Here is a 17917-nt window from a genome sequence, read left to right as displayed (position 1 = left end):
TCTCCTGGAGCATTTGCCAGCCGAGGGAATCCTGAAAGGAGTGAGAGGCTGTTCCTTCCAAAACATGGATTTTGAGCGAGCAATTGCGGCCGTTAAAACTATTGGCTCCCTTGAGTTGAATTTGAAATAGCTTTATAGGAGCTGGTATCGTTGCGACTTCTTTACATTCAGTAACGCAGCCACGGAGACTGCGATGCCAAAACAGGCCGGGTCTTTATTACGGAAATGCTCTGTATTTGGGAAACCAAAGCCAAATTGATGGGCCTTCTCACCAAATCCCCATACAATCGTGGTAAATTGTCATCGCCTACGTTAAGCTTTATGTCTACAGCGCGAATAGAATCAAGTGTGTGCTTCTAATAATAACCGAGGCCGTGAGTCTGTACTAGTCCCGAGTTCCGCGAGCGATAGCAGGAGAGATCCTCTTTTAACCTTGCCACTGGAATGTTAAGTGCGATTCCTCCTTTGAACTCGTAATAATATGATGAATTACTTAACATATAATTACCCAACGCGAATGTACATACATTGGACATACAACTATCAACAGCATCTTGGGAGTTAATTTTAGTTACACTCCTACCAGGTCTCCTGCCGTTAGGGAGAGGAGCTGACAAGAGAAATAGAAGAACAACCAACGACGCCCAGCTTCCCCTCGATCGCCCGGGAACACGACACGACTGCTGCCGAGGCTGCGTGGTCATACAATTACCCGGTTGGCACTTCCCTAGCCAAACCACCCGTTCGAAAAGAAGCTCTCCCATGCAACCTCTTCCCCAAACCCGTCAAAATCAAACACCGGCATTCCCTCTATTCCCACTCCGCCGATTCCCATTCTCCCCCCATGCCCCGGGGAAGAAGACGACGATGACAACGGCTCCATCACCACCCCATTCTCTCCTCCTCCTCCTCCTCCTCCTCCTCCTCCGGCCGCGCTCCCTCCCGCGGCCGCGTCACCGGCGGCCAGGTTCCCCTCGGCAGCCGCCCTGGCCGAGAGCAGACCGCAGCAGAAGCGCAGGCTGTCCCGGGCGGCGCGGGCGATGGCGGCCTCGACCGAGCCGCGGCGGCGGCGCTCGTCGTCGTCGTCGTCGTCGTCGTCGTCGTCATGATCCGATCCCTGCTCCTGTTCCTGCTCCTGCTCCTGCTCCTCGAGAGCGCGGACCTGGGCGAGCACCATGCTGAGGAACATGTGCAACTTGACGTTGGTCTCGGCGCCGCGGGCGACGCGGGCCTCGGCGTGGGCGAGCAGGTGGGCGACGGCGCGGACGAGGGCGCCGCGCAGGTGGGCGGAGCGCCGCAGCGAGCCGTCGCGCCGCTGCGCCTCGGCGTGCGCCAGCAGCTCCAGGCTCACGGCCGCCGCCGCGCAGCGCAGCCCTTCGCGGAACATGCCGCCCGCCGTGCTGAGCAGGCGGGAGAACGCGTCCTCGTCTCCTCCTGCTTCTCCGTCTTCTTCTCCTTCTTCTTCTTCTGTTTCTCCTTCCCCCTTCCCATCGTTAGAATAGTCGGGTGCGCCAGCGGGTGTTTTTTGTTGTTGTTGTTGTTGTTGTTGTCGTCGTCGTCTCCGTCCTTGTGGTGTTGGTTTCTCTGGATAGGCGAGGGCCAGCGCGGCGTTCAGGCTGACTTTGAGGGAGTAATGGAAGAGCGGATTGCTGCGGGCCCGGTAGCTGAAGGGGAAATGCAAGGGGATGAGAAAGCGACGGGTGAGGTAGTCGAGGAGGTTGCGGTGGAACGGGGTGCACCTAGGTTCCGGGCTGTTCTTCTTGGGTGCGAAGAGGGCGGCGTTGGTCTGGATGCTGGAGGTGAGCTCTGCCGTAAGGGCGAGTGCGCGCTGGTAGGAGTGGTCGGAGTTGAGGCTGTTGAGGAACTGGACGATGCGGAGGCGGGTTGGGAAGGAGGCGCGCAGGGCGATCTGGATGGCGGTCGAGGTGAAGGTCTCTTCGGGATGCGGCCGAAGCACGGTGGTTGACTCGCTGATCTCGTCGTCGTTGATGTTGGAAGGCGGCCGGGTGTCAAACTCGTCGAGCGAGATGCGGGGCGGCATCCAGGCGTCCAAGGCCGACTGGACAACCAGCTCCAGGATGGTTGCCCACAGGCGCCGGCGGAGTTCGGCCTGTAGCAGAGACATGGCTGGGAGATGGCTGGGGTCGCGGTGCATGCCTATCTGCATGGCTGCGTTGAGCAACGACCCGGTCGAGACCCATACGGTGTCCCCGCCCATGGAGAAGATCTGGCGGGCGAGCATGGCCAGACAGTGGACCTGCAGTCCGGCGATGTCGAGACGGTCCTTCTCCAGGGGCCCGGAGAGCCAGGTTTCGGCCGCGTAGATCCATTGGTGAACCAGCTCGGTGTTGTGCTGTCTGGCGGCCGCGTCTGCATGCTCGTAGAGGCTCGAACCTATCCCGACGACGAGGAGGATGATGTGGCGTACCTCCTCCTGGACGCTCGCGGGATGGTCACAGTATCTTTGGTACTCGGCCCAGAAAGTTGGGGCATGGAGTATTCGGTGGCTGCGATGCACGGTCAGCATTCCCGTGACTTTCTGTACCGGGCACCCGTTTGTTTCTGTTTAGGGGGTTCGCGCGAGAGATACGTACGTAGATTCGAAGTTTTCGAAATAAAGACTCGCCATCTTCCTCGACACCTCGGGGGAGGGAGCACCAAGGAAGGCAAAGGGGGCCGGCAGACCTCTGGTCGGGCGGGTGACCTTGATGCCCTTGGCGCGGTTCTTACAGGCCCGGAGCGAGTGGCTCGCTTCGGCGATCAAGGGCGCGATCTCGGGCTTCTGGTACGAAGCAACGCAGGGGTGCTCCTTGCCCAAGATGGCAGCGTAGCAGGCAATGATGGAAGAAAATTCGGTCGCGTCGCCGACCCAGCGAGTGCGGCCCCAGTCCCGCTGCTTGGATAGGAGAGGCTGCCAGTCCTGCGTCCCCGGCAGTCGAGGCGCGGGGGCTCGCAGGCCTTCCTCGGTCTCTGACGCCTCATTGAGGGCGGGGGCTGTGGTGTTGTTACCAGCTCCGGCCTGGGAAGCCGATGGTTCTCCAAGCCTTCGCGGGCGATCCACGACGTGGCATGGGCCGGATGCATCCAATCCCGAGTCTCGTCCGCCGCGGATGGCTGAATCAAAGCCGGAAGGTGTTTGATTTGACCCTGCTATGTTTTCACGCGCTGTTGCTCCCGACAATGATGTAGGTAAGACGTCGATTGGGGGCGGGATTGCGGTTGCAGTTGCAATTGTCGCCGCTGCCGATGTCGCTGCTGATGTCGCTGCTGCTGTTGTTGTGGCTGTTGCTGTAGAAGTATTACTTGTTGCTATCAGCCCGGGGCTCCCCGAGCGCTGCTTGGGGCTAACGGCAGAATCATCACGGGCGAATGGCTTGTAGACGCAGTGCTTTCCGTGGCGGGCGCAATGCGCACATGGGTTGCCATGATCGCACTTGACTTTCCGGCGGCGACATTCCCAACACGAGAGGGCGGGCCGTCGACGCCGGCGCACAGTGGGGTCCATCCTAACGACCGCTGTTCGCACTTCGGACTACCCGCTAGCTCGGCCGAAACCGCGCGTGGCCGCCAGAGCAAGATTCGAACAAGACCTGGCGCCAAACCGACCCTTTGAGTTGATTTTCGGAAGAAAATGGGTCGTCTTTGGGGGGTTTCTCGATTTGTTGAGCGACGATGTTCACCAGGGTAGCGAATTTTCCGTCCCCGATCGATCTTATGTCCGCTAACAGCGCCGTCTCGGCCGAACCAAGACGAGCACCAGGGATAAGGCGTGTTACCCGGTGGTTAGTTACTGACTAATTAGTTCAGGACTACCACCTGTCTCCCGACAGGTAGGGCCAAAACCCCCGGACATGCCAATATAGCCGGACATATCGCCACCAAATTTCTTATATAATCACGTCTTTACAAAAGGTGCTATTAAGTTCAATTACCATCACAATAATAGCCTTAAATAGCTATAAATAGTTCAATTGTAAACTAGGCTCTGAAAAGCTTAAAAACGTAGTAAAATTCAATTCCACCTGGTTATAACTAGTTAAATAACAGGTTATATAACTCGCCTTCGTCTCCCTCTCCCTCTATATTATACCCCCTATCCCTATCGCTCTTAACGCTCTTAATTATAGTAGTACCTTCTCTTGTACCTTCTCTTTTAGCCTCCTAGTGATAGTTATTATCTTCTGTCCCTAGCATTGCTACTATAGACTTATAGGCTTGTCGCTTCTTAAACCTCCTAATGTCCTTAATAATGGCTATATATAGAGACTCCTTCTTAACCCTAGATAGAGATAGTAACTCGATATCCTCTTCCTACCTATCTTTACTATTTATAAAGTCAAATCTATCATCGTTACTATCGTTAATTAATATTATAATCGTACCGCTAATCTATATCTTAGGACATTTAGGGGATAGGAGTTTGACTTCTAATAATAGCTTCTTAGCTAACTAGGGGATTAGGACTTCTTTTCTATCTCTAAAGTCGAAAAATACCAATGGCTAACGCTCCTTTGGTAGAACCTAGAGAGGGTTATTATCGTTAAGAGGAAGATAGTCGTTCTTATTAGTCTTTTCTAGGAATTTGGTAAAGGTTACTATATAAAGGTGACGCCTATTAGTACTAGGAATCTTGTTCTCTAGGCGCCTTTTCTAGACTTTGTATTCCTCCTTATACTCTTGTTTAATTCGCTTGATAGTAATATAGGTAGCTTTTTAGCTAGTATCTCGAATTACCTTAGCGCTCTTCTAAGCTTAGATCTCCTAAAACCATTAAATCTGCCGGACGGTTATACTTATTATAACCTCTCCTGTTAGCTTGATAAGTTAGCCTTATATTTTCTTGGTAGATAGTATAGCTAGATAAGCTCTCTTGTCTTTAGTAAAGTTATTTAGATATTTATATACTAGCTAACCCTTATTAACTATTAATATAATATCCTAAAAGTGTTCTTATATTAGTAAATTAAAAAGCTTAAGATATTATTCTTAAATGTAGTTAATACCTTTTTTTATATATACTTATTACTTATTATTAGGAATCATTATAGGATATCTAACGCTTGTATTAGATGATACTTTCTCCCTAATCTAATCTATTATAATTTATTGGTTTGGTAGAAAAAGACTAGTCTTTTCGAATCCTACTATAATATTTTGGCGTTTAAAACTAGTATCCTAGATTTCCTAGAATCCTCTGACAAAGTCTACCTAGGTAAATATAAGATTACCGTTTTAAACTACCTACTAGAGATATTATTAATGTACTTCCTTAAGATAGCGAAAGACTCTTATATCTATTAGTTAGATAAAGTATATTAAATAGGGAGGGAGGAAGATAATAATAATATTAAATAAGAGGTAGTATTTATAAAGTTTAAGGTTATAATATCTTATAAAGTTATCTAGGATAAGTAGTCGGTATATATATTCTTCTAATGATATAGATATATAGACCGAATCTTTAGAGGTAATATTATCTAGGTTAATAAAGTATATACTAAGAGTAGGACTATAATTATAATAATTATAACTAAACTATTCCTCGAAGCTTATACTATATTACTAGAACTTAGTATAGATAGTAAAGGAGTATTTATTAAAATATTGTATCTAATCTATTATAATCTTAGTATTATTAAATACTATTTCTAACTTATAGAATTATATCTCCTTATTAAGACCTTCGATATCCTAATCTTCTAATAGCTACTATTTAAAGATATAGAATACTAGGATAGTATTATTAATAGTATTTCTAACGCTAATTATATTTATCGACTCTTAGTTATAAAGGTCTAGAATCTCTAGCTAATAAAATATTATAGTTAGTATTCTAAACTAACACTTATTCTAAACTAATACTTAGAAAAGAGGAAGATACTAACCTTCTTCTTCTTATCTATTTTAACTATCAAGATCTTAAACCACCTATTTAATAGTATAAGTATATATCTAGTCTTATCTACGTTCTAATAGCTAGATATAATAATCTTAAAGCTTTCGATAATATCCTTAAGCTTATTAAAGAATATCTCTAGTTCTTCTACCTACTACTTAGCTAAGAGTTAGTTTACTTCGACTAGTTTAAAGAATATTAGCTAAAACTATAGATAATCCTATTTCTAATACGACCACTAGTGCTTATTGACAGGAGGGCAGGGAAGATCACGACGTGCCCATAAACGGTTAGTAGCATCCTAGAGAAGATCTTTGGCAGCGAGAGAACCAGATTCGATAAGCTAATATATATATCCTTCGAGGGCAGAATCTTCGTCGTTTCAAAGCGACCAAGGTCTTCTAACTACGTTACTACTAGTGACTAGAAGTCTAGTATCCTTCAAAGACTTCAAGTGCCGGCCAACCTAGGTCTTTCTAGTCTTAAATAGCTAAGCCGCGTGCCGAATACTAGGTTACTTTCTATAGGGTAAACGGCTGGTTCGGTGGCGAGCTTAAGCGGCAAGGAGCCATTTAGCGGCCCGTATACTAGCCGGTTCCTAGATTTGGTCAGTCAGAGGCATCATATATAGGAGAGTAGGTTTAACTAGGCTTATGGCAGTGGTTGTGTCTTCGAGTATAGGGAGTTGGCTGGTAAAATTGGATACGGATTTGGACGCGTACCTGTCTGGCTATATTGGCATGTCCGGGGGTTTTGGCCCCACCTATCGGGAGACAGGTGGTAGTCCTGAACTAATTAGTCAGTAACTAACCACCGGGTAGTGGTCCCAAGCAATGCCTAGCCACCCTATGATATATATATATATATATATATCAGTTAGTTCGCTGCCGTTTCTTTCCTAACAATGTACTTGGTTTAGAATTCGCATGTCGTGAGTATCCAAACGCGAGTTTCAGCCTGGGAATTTTTTTTTACTATTTTTTAATTAAATTGTTTATCCTTCCTCTTAACTTCATCGACTGTACCGATAATTAACCTGGCTAACTTGCCAAACTAATTAATTACCCCAAGTTAACCTACCGCTCGACCTTAATCACTACGGATTCGACACGGCCGCCACGACTACGAATTGGTTCGGTTGAATCATGTCTCCGACCGTACTCCGAGTACTCATTAGTGGTGGCGGCATCGCTGGCAACGCCCTTGCCTTCTGGCTGGCCAAGCAAGGGCACATCGTCACCGTCGTCGAGCGGTTTCCGCACCTGCGCGCCACGGGACTGCAACTCGACCTGCGCGGCCCCGGCATCCAAGTCCTCAAAAAGATGGGCCTCGAGGAGGCCTTCCGGGCCAGGGCAGCCCCTGAACAGGGCATGCAGGTGGTCGACAAGTCGGGCAGACGGCGGGCCTACTTCCCGGCCAACAAGTCGGGCAGCGGCAAGCAGAGCCTGACTTCCGAGTTCGAGATCATGAGGGGCGACCTGTGCCGCCTCCTCTACGACGCCGCGCGAGGATGCGAGAATCCGCCCCGGTACGTCTTCGGGACGGCCGTCGAGACCTTCGAGCAGAACAAGAACGGCTCCGTCGAGGTCCGGTTCGAGAACGGCCAGAGAGGCAGCTTCGACCTCCTCGTCGGCGCCGACGGCCAGTGGTCGCGAACCCGGAGGATGATGCTCGGGATCGGGCCCGCGGACGGAATGCAACGGATCCCGGGCTTCCATATCGCCTACTTCACCATGCCTCTGCCCATGCAGAAAGGGGAGGAGTGCCTGGCGACGACCTACATGGCCCCCGGACGGCGCGGGTTCATGACGAGGAGGCACAGCCCCGACAAGGTTCAGGTGATGCTCACGTCCAAGACCGACCCGGACCGGCTGCAGAGCGTACCGAGGGGCGACGTGGAGCAGGAGAAGGAAGCCATGGCCGACATATTCAGAGGCGCAGGGTGGATAACGGACGACATCATCGAGGGCATGCGGGCCGCAGAGGACTTTTACTGCGAGCGGATCGGCCTGGTCAAGGTGCCGCGCTGGTCTTCCGGCCACGTCGCGCTGGTCGGGGACGCCGCCCACTGCCCGACCGTGCTCTCCGGCATGGGCACCACCTGCGCCATGGTGGGCGCTTACATCCTGGCTGGCGAGATTGGGAGGCATTCTGTGAGCGCTAGCGGGAATGGGGAGCCGGACGGTCTGGAGGCCGCACTGAAGCGCTACGAAGAGACGCTCCGGCCACTCGTGGACCGCATGCAGGAGGGCATCCTCGAGAGGGCCGACGGTCAGTGGCTCCTGTCGGGGTCCGCGTTCGGCGTCGAGCTCTGGAACTGTCTCATGGGACTTGTTTCCTTTTTCAGGATCAACATTGCGGAAGTTTTCGGTATCCGCGAGAACGTTAAGGGCTGGAACCTCCCTGACTACGAGGTTCTTCGCGAGTAAAAAGGGGGGAATAATAATGGTAGCGCGCCACTCGACTTCTCTCAACGGCATGGTAAATAACGTTAACCCGTGAAACTAGAAACGATCCAGGTCCAAGATTCAGGAATATAATAATTGCTCTGTCTTAATGACCGGATAATTACTGTATCCAATCTCTCTCGCAGGTACGCATCATTGCATATCTTGCCCAGTTATTATTAATAATTACACCAAACTGTGTCTGGTCGCCGAACCGGACCACCTGAGAACGGTTGTATTCAAATTTCCGCACGCACAAATACAATCAGTATTATCTCTACACTGGTCGGCTAACCCGTCGGCATGCCTTCGAAGTCTTGTGAACAGCACGCCTCTTTCCTATCCACTTGCCCACTCCTCCTTCGTCGCTTGGTCCCCAAGCCCGCCCTCCCCCGCCTCCTTTTTGCTGCCGTACCTCTATCGGTTGTATCCCCTAATATTTCAAGCTGTCAGCATCACGATGCACAAGCCCGACTCTTGTTCCCTGCTGTCGCTCTAATCAACTAGCAGTCGTAGCCCCTCACTTTGGCGCAGAGGTGATCATTAATAGTTAATCACGAGCCAATTCACCAGCAACGGGAGAATCAAAACGAAGAAGGGAGAGAGAAAACATTTGTTCTTTTTCCCATGGGACAAACTCACCAGTACTAAGCTCCTTTCCCTCTCCTCCAACTATACCACCACCACCACCACCACTATTGGCACTACGGCACGCCCCAGGCCCGAAATGCGACCTGCCCCCGCACAGTTTGCAGGTCCGCCGCCCGCACAGCGGACACAGCAGCGCCGTCCGGCCGGGGCCCCCCGGCGGTGCCCGCCCCCATCCGCCGTCCGCCGCCCCCGGCGCCCACGCCCACGTCCCCCCCTTACTAGTACTCCTACTACTGCTACTACCACCCACGGATCCGGCTCCCGATCCGGACCCGGACTCGGACTGGTCTCCGGGCCGCCGGGACAGGAGGAAGACGCCGCAGCCGTCCCGGTCGTGGCAGTAGAGGCGGTCGGCGGCGGGGGCGCGGCGCTCGCGCAGCTTGGCGCGGTACGCGAGGAACTCGGCCGGGGTGGCGGCCTCGCCGAGCGCCGCGAGCGGGAGGGGCGCCCCGCACGGCCCGGAAGTCGAGGCCGGGGGTGCGGCCGGGGCCGGGGCGGGGCAGGTGGCTGGTGCAAAGAAGGAGGAGGAGGAGGAGGAGGAGGAGGACGGGTCCGAGGTGGAGAAGAGCGAGGCCAGCAGGGAGGCGCGGGTGCAGCGCCTGCAGAGGCGGTGGCCGCACGGGAGGGGCGATGGGAGTCGCGGTCGTGTCGGTGGTGGTGGTGGTGGTGGTGGTAGTGGGTGTGGCGCTCTCCCGTGTTTTCGGGGTCTCGAGACGGGGCGGTGGCAGTTGGAGCAGAACTTCTCGAAGCCGGTTGGGACCCTCTGTCGTTCCCGTTCTCGAGGACGGGTCGAAGTGGATGATGATGATGAGAATGATGCCGCTGGGGTCGGCGTGCCGAGGAGAGTCTGGGACGGTGTTGGGGACGGCGGGTGGATGGGGGACGTCGGCGGTGTTGCTGGCCTGGATACGACGGGAGTTTGCTCTTGTTTGTCAGGGGGTTCTGTCTGTCGTGGGTTCCCTGATGGCGGCGGTGTGGGAAGTCCGTATGCCCTCGGCCGAGCTTCCCCCGGAGTCAAGGGGTCTGGGAGTGGTGTCTCATTATTCTTGTCGCATGGTGAGGCCGGCTCGGGTGGACGGTGCATAGCACCCGCCGGTGTCGATGATTTAGGGCCCGGTGAAGGAGGCCTGGACAGTCCGCTGCCCATGTCTGTCCAACGTAATTAGAAGAGAAAAGTGGAGTATTTCTCTGATCTTGAACCTAATTATTTCGAGAGTTCGGACAGAAAGAATCCACTTTGCTCACCAAGGCTCGACAATCAGGAACCATCTTTAAAGCCATAGTTGATTCTATAGATATACCTAAGTCAGGTACCTTATATAAGGTAATTAGTCCGGCTCGGCCTTGGAACCCGATGACTCTCGTTCAACTTGGTGCCATCGTATTGGAACAGCACATAGCTCTCGCGGCCACTGTGCCTCTTCTTGCCCCGGCCTCTTGGTTGACTCTTTTTTTTTCGCCCGACATTGTGTGGCAGCATCTGAGTGGCCACTTGCCACCGGAGAGGATTCAGCGGGTTGCGCGTTAGTGATTGGCCAACTGCGCTAACTGATGCCTTTGCAAACTTGGCAGGTATTAATAAGTTGCACAGTACCATCCTATGGCAGGCATGCTGCGTGCTTGCTTCTTTGATGTTCCCCTTGCTGCTTAAGCTTCCTCTCGGAAAATGGTTTATCAAATCAGTTACCATTAGAAGTCTATTAGACTATTGGACAGCAGGTAGTGAAGAAGGTTTATTATTAGCAGCTAAAGCGGGTGTACCTTGTCTCTCGCAGCGCGAGGGCGATGCTGCGTAGCTGAGGGATGAAAGCCACGAGCAAGTTGCGGGTGGTTCATTTTTTACGAGCGAACTTCTTAAGCATTGAAATTCCACGGTACCTAGGTAGTTCGGTAGTTACCTAGGACTAGGAAGGTGAGAGAGGCACGAGCTGGTCGAATGGTTCCTACCTGCTATGGGTTTGGGAGGCATTCGGCACAGACGCAAAAATGCACCAATAGGAAACAAGAACCCACCAAACTCAGGCCACTACGGAGAGAAACCTCGGCCACGGATTCTCTGAGTATTTCGTATTAATCTGTACTTATTAATTAGGAGCCTGCTCAACCTTCGGTTTTCGGCATCACTCAATGGCCTGGGCTTGAATGCAGTCACTTACAGGGCGATTTCGGGGGTGCCTCCGCACCGGCTGTGTCCCATTGTCCAGTCCAGCTAGCCAGCAGTTTCTTCGACCCGGCTCTCTCTTTTGGCTCGCCGCCCGGAGGAAGAACAGCGCTCAAGCGACCCAGAACAGGGCCGATGCCATCGTTGTCGGCGCCGGGCCCGCCGGCATCGCCGCCGTTGGCAATCTGGTCGACAAATATCCGAGAGGCAATGTAGTGTGGGTAGACAAGTCGTTTGACGGCGGCAGCATCGGCCAGCTCTACCGGGAAGTGCCCAGGTGCGTTTTCCGCATTCCTGTTTGGCATGGGAAGTTAATTAGATAATCATGTTGGATCGCAGTTGTGAGGGTGTTGGCACTGACAGCGAAACCGCCCCCCCAGCTTCTCTCCGGCCGGCAACTTTCTTGAATATGCGACCGCCCTTCCAATATTCCGGGGTATCGCTGACGCGGTCCCGCGACCCAACGCCGTCACACGACTGCAGGCCCTCGACCCCAACATGACCTGCTCGCTCAGTCATGCCGCCGACATGCTCCAGCTTCTCTCGGACGGCCTCATCCGGCACCCCAGCGTCAAGCCGGTCCTTGGCACCGTCACAGAAGCAGGCCGCAACTCATCAGTGAGTCCTCTTTTCGACCCCACCAAAATCCCTCCTCCCCCCCCCCCCCCCCCCCCCCCCCCCCCCAAAAAAAAAAAAAAAAAAAATAACATGCGAGCTCCTCAAGATTCCTAACCATTCGCCTCGCTTTGCTTCCCTTTTTGTTTCCCGCCTCTGCAGACCCGACAGTGGAGAGTAGCCGTCCAGCCCAACCACGACATAGGCCACGTCCCCCACCAGGAGGAGTACCACGCGCCCCTGGTGGTCCTGTGCACCGGCACGCTCCCGCGCGCGATGCCCCTCCCCGCGCCCGTCTCCCGCCTGGGCCTGGAGACGTGCCTGTCCCCGACCCGGCTGGCCAGGCTGCTGCCGCGCGACCGGGACCGCACCGTCGCCGTCCTCGGCCACGGCTACGCCGCCGCCGTCGTGCTGAAAAACCTCTTCTGCCTCGCCGCCTCCTCCTACCCCCGGCTGCGCGTCCGCTGGTTCGCTCCGGGGCCGGAACCGTGGCCTGACGGTGCGCTGCTGCCGCAGAGCGGCGAGGTGGCCGAGTTTGCACGCGCCGTACTGGGCGCCGACGACGGCAGCGGCGGCGGCGGCGATGGGCGGCGGCAATCGGAGGCCGGGAGGTTCATCGAACGGGTCGTTCTGCCTGCCTCGCAGGAGCGGGCCGAGGCGGTGCTGAGGGAGGGGCTGCTGCGGGCCGGCGGGGTGGACTACGCGGTCGAGTGTTCCGGCTTCCGAAGGGCGCGTCTGCCCGAGCTGAGGCCCGGGGTGGCCCAGTGGACGAAGCTGGCCTTTGATCCCGAGACCGGGTCGTTCGGGCCCTACCGGGAGCGGTCCGACAAGGTCATAGGGCTGTTTGGAGCCGGGAGCGCGTTCCCCGGATGGGGAAGCGCAGCGGCGAGCAGGGAGCGGGAGACGGCCGGGGTGTTGGAATCCCTCCAGTACGTGGAGAGAATGCTGCCGGCTTGGGTCGATGCGACGAAGAGGGGTTACTGGTGGAGGAGGGGAAAGCTATGAAAGCTCCGAAGGGGCCGGCGCAGTACTGTAATATCCGATGTATGTGCTAATACTGGTCATCATAGCAGGCGTGTAAGATGTGAGTATATTGTACTGTACGCTGCCAATTTCTGGATATTCGATCCTGTACGTCGGCCAATGACCTTCATTTGTCAAACAGGATTTATCTTTGGCGAAGCACTGATATATGATAAAGTAGGTTCTCAACAGTATCACTGTTTCGCGCTCCGTATACTATCAAGGGATATTGGTGACCCTCTCTCCGACTTAACCCCTTTTGGGACCTCATATCAAGGAGCTTTGCGAGAATGCATAACGATGGATGTCGGTCCCGACCACACTATTACTTCGTATGATTGACTTGGGACATACGTAGGTAATTATTTCTTCAGCTACTATTAGTGCCGGACACGAGCACGAGCGTCGCTGATGAACTGGATCAGCTTCGGCCCGGCCTGCTCGGCGACGAAGCGGTCACCCAGCTCGTTGGGGTGGACGCCGTCGGCCTGCAGCATGTCATTGGTGAAGCCGGCGGCGCGCGAGCAGTCGGCCACCTCGACGGGCGACTGCGCAGTCGAGTGCGTCGCCGCCCAGCCGGGCATGGCGCTGTTGATGGCCTCGATGGTCGCGTCGCTCCAGCGTGTCGGGATCAGCTTGTCGATCTGGAGAATCCGGAGATTGTGGAGGAGGTTGGGGGTTGGGGTCAGCAAGTTCACAGAGAGAGAGAGAGAAAGAGAGAGAGAGAAAGAGAGAGAGAGAGTAAGTAAGTGCGAGCATATAGGGAGAGACAGAACTCACAATGACCTTGACGTTGGGATTCGCGTCACGCATGGCGTCGAGCATGATGGTGTACGAATCGAGGACGGACTGGACGTCACGCTTGCCGACGTTGACGTCGTTGGTGCCGAGCATGAACTGGACCACGTCCGGCCGGGCGCTCCGGACCCAGCCGGCGATGTTGTTCCGGGCAATGTCGTAGGCCTGCCAGCAAGCCCGAGTGGCCTTCGTGGTCCCGGTCGAAGCCCGAGGGGCGCGAGCAGCGGCCGTCGAGGTCGCTCATGGTCCCGACCAGATCGACGTCGCCCGCCAGCCCGGCCGCCGCGATCTGCTCCCACACCAGCGGCCTCCAGCAGGCGATCGCGTTTATGGAGTCGCCAAGCAGCACTGTGGCCGCAAGGCCGGTGACGAATCCGAGAGCGAGGAGGTGCATGGTTATCAAGAGCTCACAGGCCCTCTCAATTCGATCGCCCCGGAAGAGGAGGGAGAGAAAGAAACAAGAGGGAACAGAGGATTGCGTCTGGCGGCGCGGCACGTGGAGCGGCATCGTCGTCATTATATCTTTTCGCCTTCAGCATCGAAAAGGCAGTCCTGGTCCGTCCACGGTGTCAGATTATTTAATACCTAGGCGCCGCATCAGGCGGAGGACAGAGCACCAGCGAGTCAGCGTCCTGGTATGATTATCTACCCTTGTGGAAAGCCTAATCAAGTCCGGCTTAACTTCTTTTTTTGAGGTTATCGAAGAAGCCTGGCAGCATGCCTTAGTTAGGCGCGCCAGTAGGGTCAACGGCCTACGCAAGTACGTACATATCGTGAATGCGTCTCCTGTACGGATACACTCCGCAGTTACAAGTATTCCTCACAAGAATGCTCCTCTAATGATAATCGGGGGTTACTCGGCACGCCCGGGCTTGCAACGGCAGCCGCCGGCTAAGTTGACTGGCAAGCGCTCCAATAGGTATTTGTTGGCAAGGGCAACGCAGTACCAACCATGTTACGACAACACCGATACCTACCCTAATTATTCTGAGGCCTGCCCTGCTCTCCGTCGCTCTGGTTGCATCTCTCGCTGCTATGCTCTGGTTGTCTGTGGCTATTTTCAAAGATTGACGTTAAAATTGTAGACCAAGAACCAAAAAGAGGGCTTGTTTCTTTTTTTATCATGTTCTCCTTAATTAATTACCAGTCTCTCATTGCTTTGCATTTGTTGACTGTCTAGGTATTGAATCATGTGCTGTGCAGTTGTCATTGCATGACAGGTTAGGTACACAGTCAACTGATTTAATTAATTATGCAATAATACCCTCAAAGACCGAGTAATTACCTGAATTAATTATTAATTAGCTATTGACCCAAAGCTCTTTCGCAGATGCATTGTGAACTCACCATAAGTTTTCCGATTCGCTCTTGGCTCAAAACCCAACCCAATATTTCTCTCTTCAATATTCACTAATTAATTACGGAGCGTTCTTCTATCAGAAACCCTCTTATCCGCTCATGTAGGGAAGCTAGAGCAGGGTTCGTGACCCTGCAGCTAACTTACATCAGATCACTCTCGAGTCCAGTGTACCATGACTGCTTTCTAATTATACATTCGTAACAAATGCCTTGGCAAACAGTAGTCTCACTAATATACCAATATCTAATAATCGACGCTGAATTCTGTTTAATCAACCCTGAGGTGTGCTTGTTATTTTTGCTCATGAAGGTAGGTACTCTCATCTGTGATTAAATAGTTAACGTTATCATAGCTATCAGCGAAATGAATCTCGTCAATACGGCCTCCTACCTTCAGCATGAGTCAGCGGAAAGTTCAGGCTGGTAAGCAGACTCCTACGGGCGACCTGCTTTCTCAACGATATCATTGGATGATGATCCAGCAAATAGCTGGGAATAGGTTCGGCTGCTGAAGTCGATTTCACATGTTTTGCTCGGGCAGTATGGGGTTGTCTTGAAGAACGTCCTTTCCTTAATTAGCGCTCTTGAAAGCCCAACCGAAACAGAGGACGTAGGAACTGTAAACACTTTTCATCCCCGTGAAACCACTTCTATCCAGGATCCGGGTATCGGGAACCCATGGCCTGGATCATCGATCTACAGAGTATGCTACGATGAAACCTTTCTCGGATCTTTCCCCTGCGTGACTCAGTCTTGCCTACCAAAACGGACCCTCTCTTCCTATCCTCCCTAGTAATTAGGTACCTATGTATGGACTGTACCTTAGTAAGCAGGGTTGATGGAGGTCTGGTTGTAGTAGTTAAAATGGTTCAAAGATCGATGTCCTCTATCAACGTTTGCTGGCCCTGTGGTTCTATATAAGAAGAAGATAGGCACAAAGAGCCCACCGTTTGCAGGTATCCACAGGGCTTACTAATCTAACCTTACATGATAGACGTGTCCACGGACACGTACTATATCAAGTCCCCTGCCTAGAAAAGAAAACGTAGTGCCCGCACTATAGGCTCCAAATAGCTCCTAATTTGAGCTTTCTTTCCACGTAAATATCCCCGTTATAAATAGTAGTATTATACTACTACTATGGTATCTTGTATATCGTTCTGGTCCGTACTCGTTCTACGTAGGCGTTTTCTAGCCGCGCCTACCTCTAGGCGAGTCTTTGACGCGGCTTTTCTACCCGCGCCCGCCTCTAGGCGAGTCTTCGATACGGCTTTTCTAGCCGCGCCCGCCTTTGGGCGAGTCTTTGATATGGCTTTTCTAGCCGTGCCTACCTCTAGGCAAGTCTTTGATATAGCTTTTCTAGCTATACCTGCCTCTAGGCGAGTCTTTAAGGTGGTTGGTTGCCCTCCTTGACGAGCCTAGTATTTGTTTACTATCTTATATGTATAGTATAGCTAGAAGTTAGTTTTCTAGATGTTATATTTGTAGCTAAGTCCTTTCTACTTGATAAGATACTTGTATTAGATTCTAGCCTACTATTGGTATAGCTATCTTTAATAGGGCTAGTAAGGGGTATAGTATAGTTATATAGGTCGGTTCTAGGAGGTATAGGCGATAAATAGGCTATAGATATCACTAGGTATATATCTATATTAGATAGTAATTATAAGTAGTATACTAGACGGCTAACGCGTTTAACGATCTTAAATAGGCCTATATATTATTAGGACAGTTTATATAGTGGTCGCCTTAGTAGATGGTAACCGCGGTATAGGCGTAAATATACTTGGTCGCCTAGCTTGAACTCGATATCACGATAGCTAGCATTATACCTATGTTTAGCTCGAGCTGCTATAAAATCTATTGCTATCTAGGTATCCTAGTATAGATATTCGCGTAGGACCGGGATATCTTACGCCGTATTTGATAACGGTGTAGTTAGCGCTTCTAACGGTCCTATAGGTTTAAAACCGTATAGTAGCTCGTATAGCGACACGCCGATAGATATGGCGTAGGAGCTGTTTAAATGCTACTAAAGCTATGGAAGTATAGTAGTCTAATCGTTATCTAGTTTCTCGTATATGAAGAAGTATAGAGCGATTTCTATAGTCTGGTTCTTTTGCTCCGTAAGACTGTCTCCCTATAGGTAGTACGCGGTTATTATTAATAGCTTTGTACCTAGTACCTTCTATATACCTGTCTATAGTTCGGAAGTAAATTTACAATCGCGGTTAGATATAACGGCTATTAGTACTCCCTAGTCAGATAGGAGTAATTGTTATATTAGTATATAGCCCTAGTTTATAGTAGTATAGCTAGAGTAGCCTAGTATAAGGAGCGTTCGTTTAGATAACTTATAGGATACTATTATTATCGAATCAAATTTGTTATACCTATCTAAGTACTATAGCGTTCTAGCTAATATAACTAATAGTAGCGTTACTATAAAGTCGATAGTAATTACCTATATTAGTAGCGTATCCGATAGACAGATTGGCTAGTAGTCGCCTATAGGAAGGTTATAATCTATAGTATTAACTTGACAAATAGGATAATGTTTTATATAGTCCTTTACTTACCTGGTTTTTCTATCGATCGCGATATTATACAAGTTATATATTATCTTATTAATTCTAAAGTAATACTTCTTATCATAGGCTAGGCTAAGGATATATTATATAAGGCTTGCTAGTACGTATAATACGCGAGTACCGTCTAGGCAAATATAGTAGAGGAGCTCGTCGATTAAGACGAACGGTAGCCTATAGCGCGAAAAGATAGTAATACCCTTATTATCGATAGTTCTATCTATATACTTGGTCTTAAGCTCCTTAATGATATAGGCGTATTTAGTATCAGTTTTATAGCTACTAACGAACTTCGCCTTAAGGTTAGGATCTATCCGTGCCTTAGTAAAGGCAAACTATATATCATCAAGTATAGCTAGTCTATTAGAGTGTTTAGATG

At 51.4% G+C, this 17917-nt stretch overlaps 5 protein-coding genes across 5 annotated transcripts; 3 read left to right on the top strand and 2 right to left on the bottom strand.

The window, feature by feature from the left end:
* Positions 1-353: 353 nt before the first annotated feature.
* On the bottom strand, positions 354-3652 carry P884DRAFT_283904 (uncharacterized protein). Its single transcript, XM_069443689.1, has 3 exons — positions 2595-3652; positions 958-2507; positions 354-819 (listed from the first exon to the last, which is right to left on the bottom strand). The coding sequence occupies exons 1-3, from the start codon at positions 3503-3505 to the stop codon at positions 728-730; spliced, it is 2553 nt and encodes an 850-aa protein (XP_069298654.1). The 5' UTR covers positions 3506-3652; the 3' UTR covers positions 354-727.
* Positions 3653-6892: 3240 nt separating this feature from the next.
* Positions 6893-8429, top strand: P884DRAFT_257607 (uncharacterized protein). Its single transcript, XM_069441160.1, has one exon. It carries the CDS (start codon positions 7042-7044, stop codon positions 8323-8325), a length of 1284 nt encoding a protein of 427 aa, XP_069298653.1. The 5' UTR covers positions 6893-7041; the 3' UTR covers positions 8326-8429.
* A 1220-nt stretch (positions 8430-9649) lies between these two features.
* P884DRAFT_257606 (uncharacterized protein) lies at positions 9650-10132 on the top strand. The gene has a single exon (XM_069441159.1). It carries the CDS (start codon positions 9793-9795, stop codon positions 10078-10080), a length of 288 nt encoding a protein of 95 aa, XP_069298652.1. The 5' UTR covers positions 9650-9792; the 3' UTR covers positions 10081-10132.
* Positions 10133-11096: 964 nt separating this feature from the next.
* On the top strand, positions 11097-13226 carry P884DRAFT_290967 (pyridine nucleotide-disulfide oxidoreductase-domain-containing protein). The gene is made up of 5 exons (XM_069444082.1): positions 11097-11432; positions 11536-11773; positions 11933-12901; positions 12972-13147; positions 13219-13226. Exons 1-3 carry the CDS (start codon positions 11137-11139, stop codon positions 12773-12775), a joined length of 1377 nt encoding a protein of 458 aa, XP_069298651.1. The 5' UTR covers positions 11097-11136; the 3' UTR covers positions 12776-12901; positions 12972-13147; positions 13219-13226.
* P884DRAFT_298446 (carbohydrate esterase family 3 protein) lies at positions 13174-13985 on the bottom strand (the record flags this gene model as incomplete). Its single annotated transcript, XM_069444608.1, has 3 exons — positions 13174-13437; positions 13574-13756; positions 13845-13985. 3 exons carry the CDS (start codon positions 13983-13985, stop codon positions 13174-13176), a joined length of 588 nt encoding a protein of 195 aa, XP_069298650.1.
* Between the last annotated feature and the right edge of the window lie 3932 nt (positions 13986-17917).

This window comes from Thermothelomyces heterothallicus (genome assembly GCF_042370625.1).
Source record: "Thermothelomyces heterothallicus CBS 202.75 unplaced genomic scaffold P884_scaffold_7, whole genome shotgun sequence".
Classification (NCBI taxonomy): Eukaryota; Fungi; Ascomycota; class Sordariomycetes; order Sordariales; family Chaetomiaceae; genus Thermothelomyces; species Thermothelomyces heterothallicus.
The sequence above is the reverse complement of the archived record's forward strand: the minus strand, read 5'-3'. Positions and strand labels throughout refer to the sequence as shown.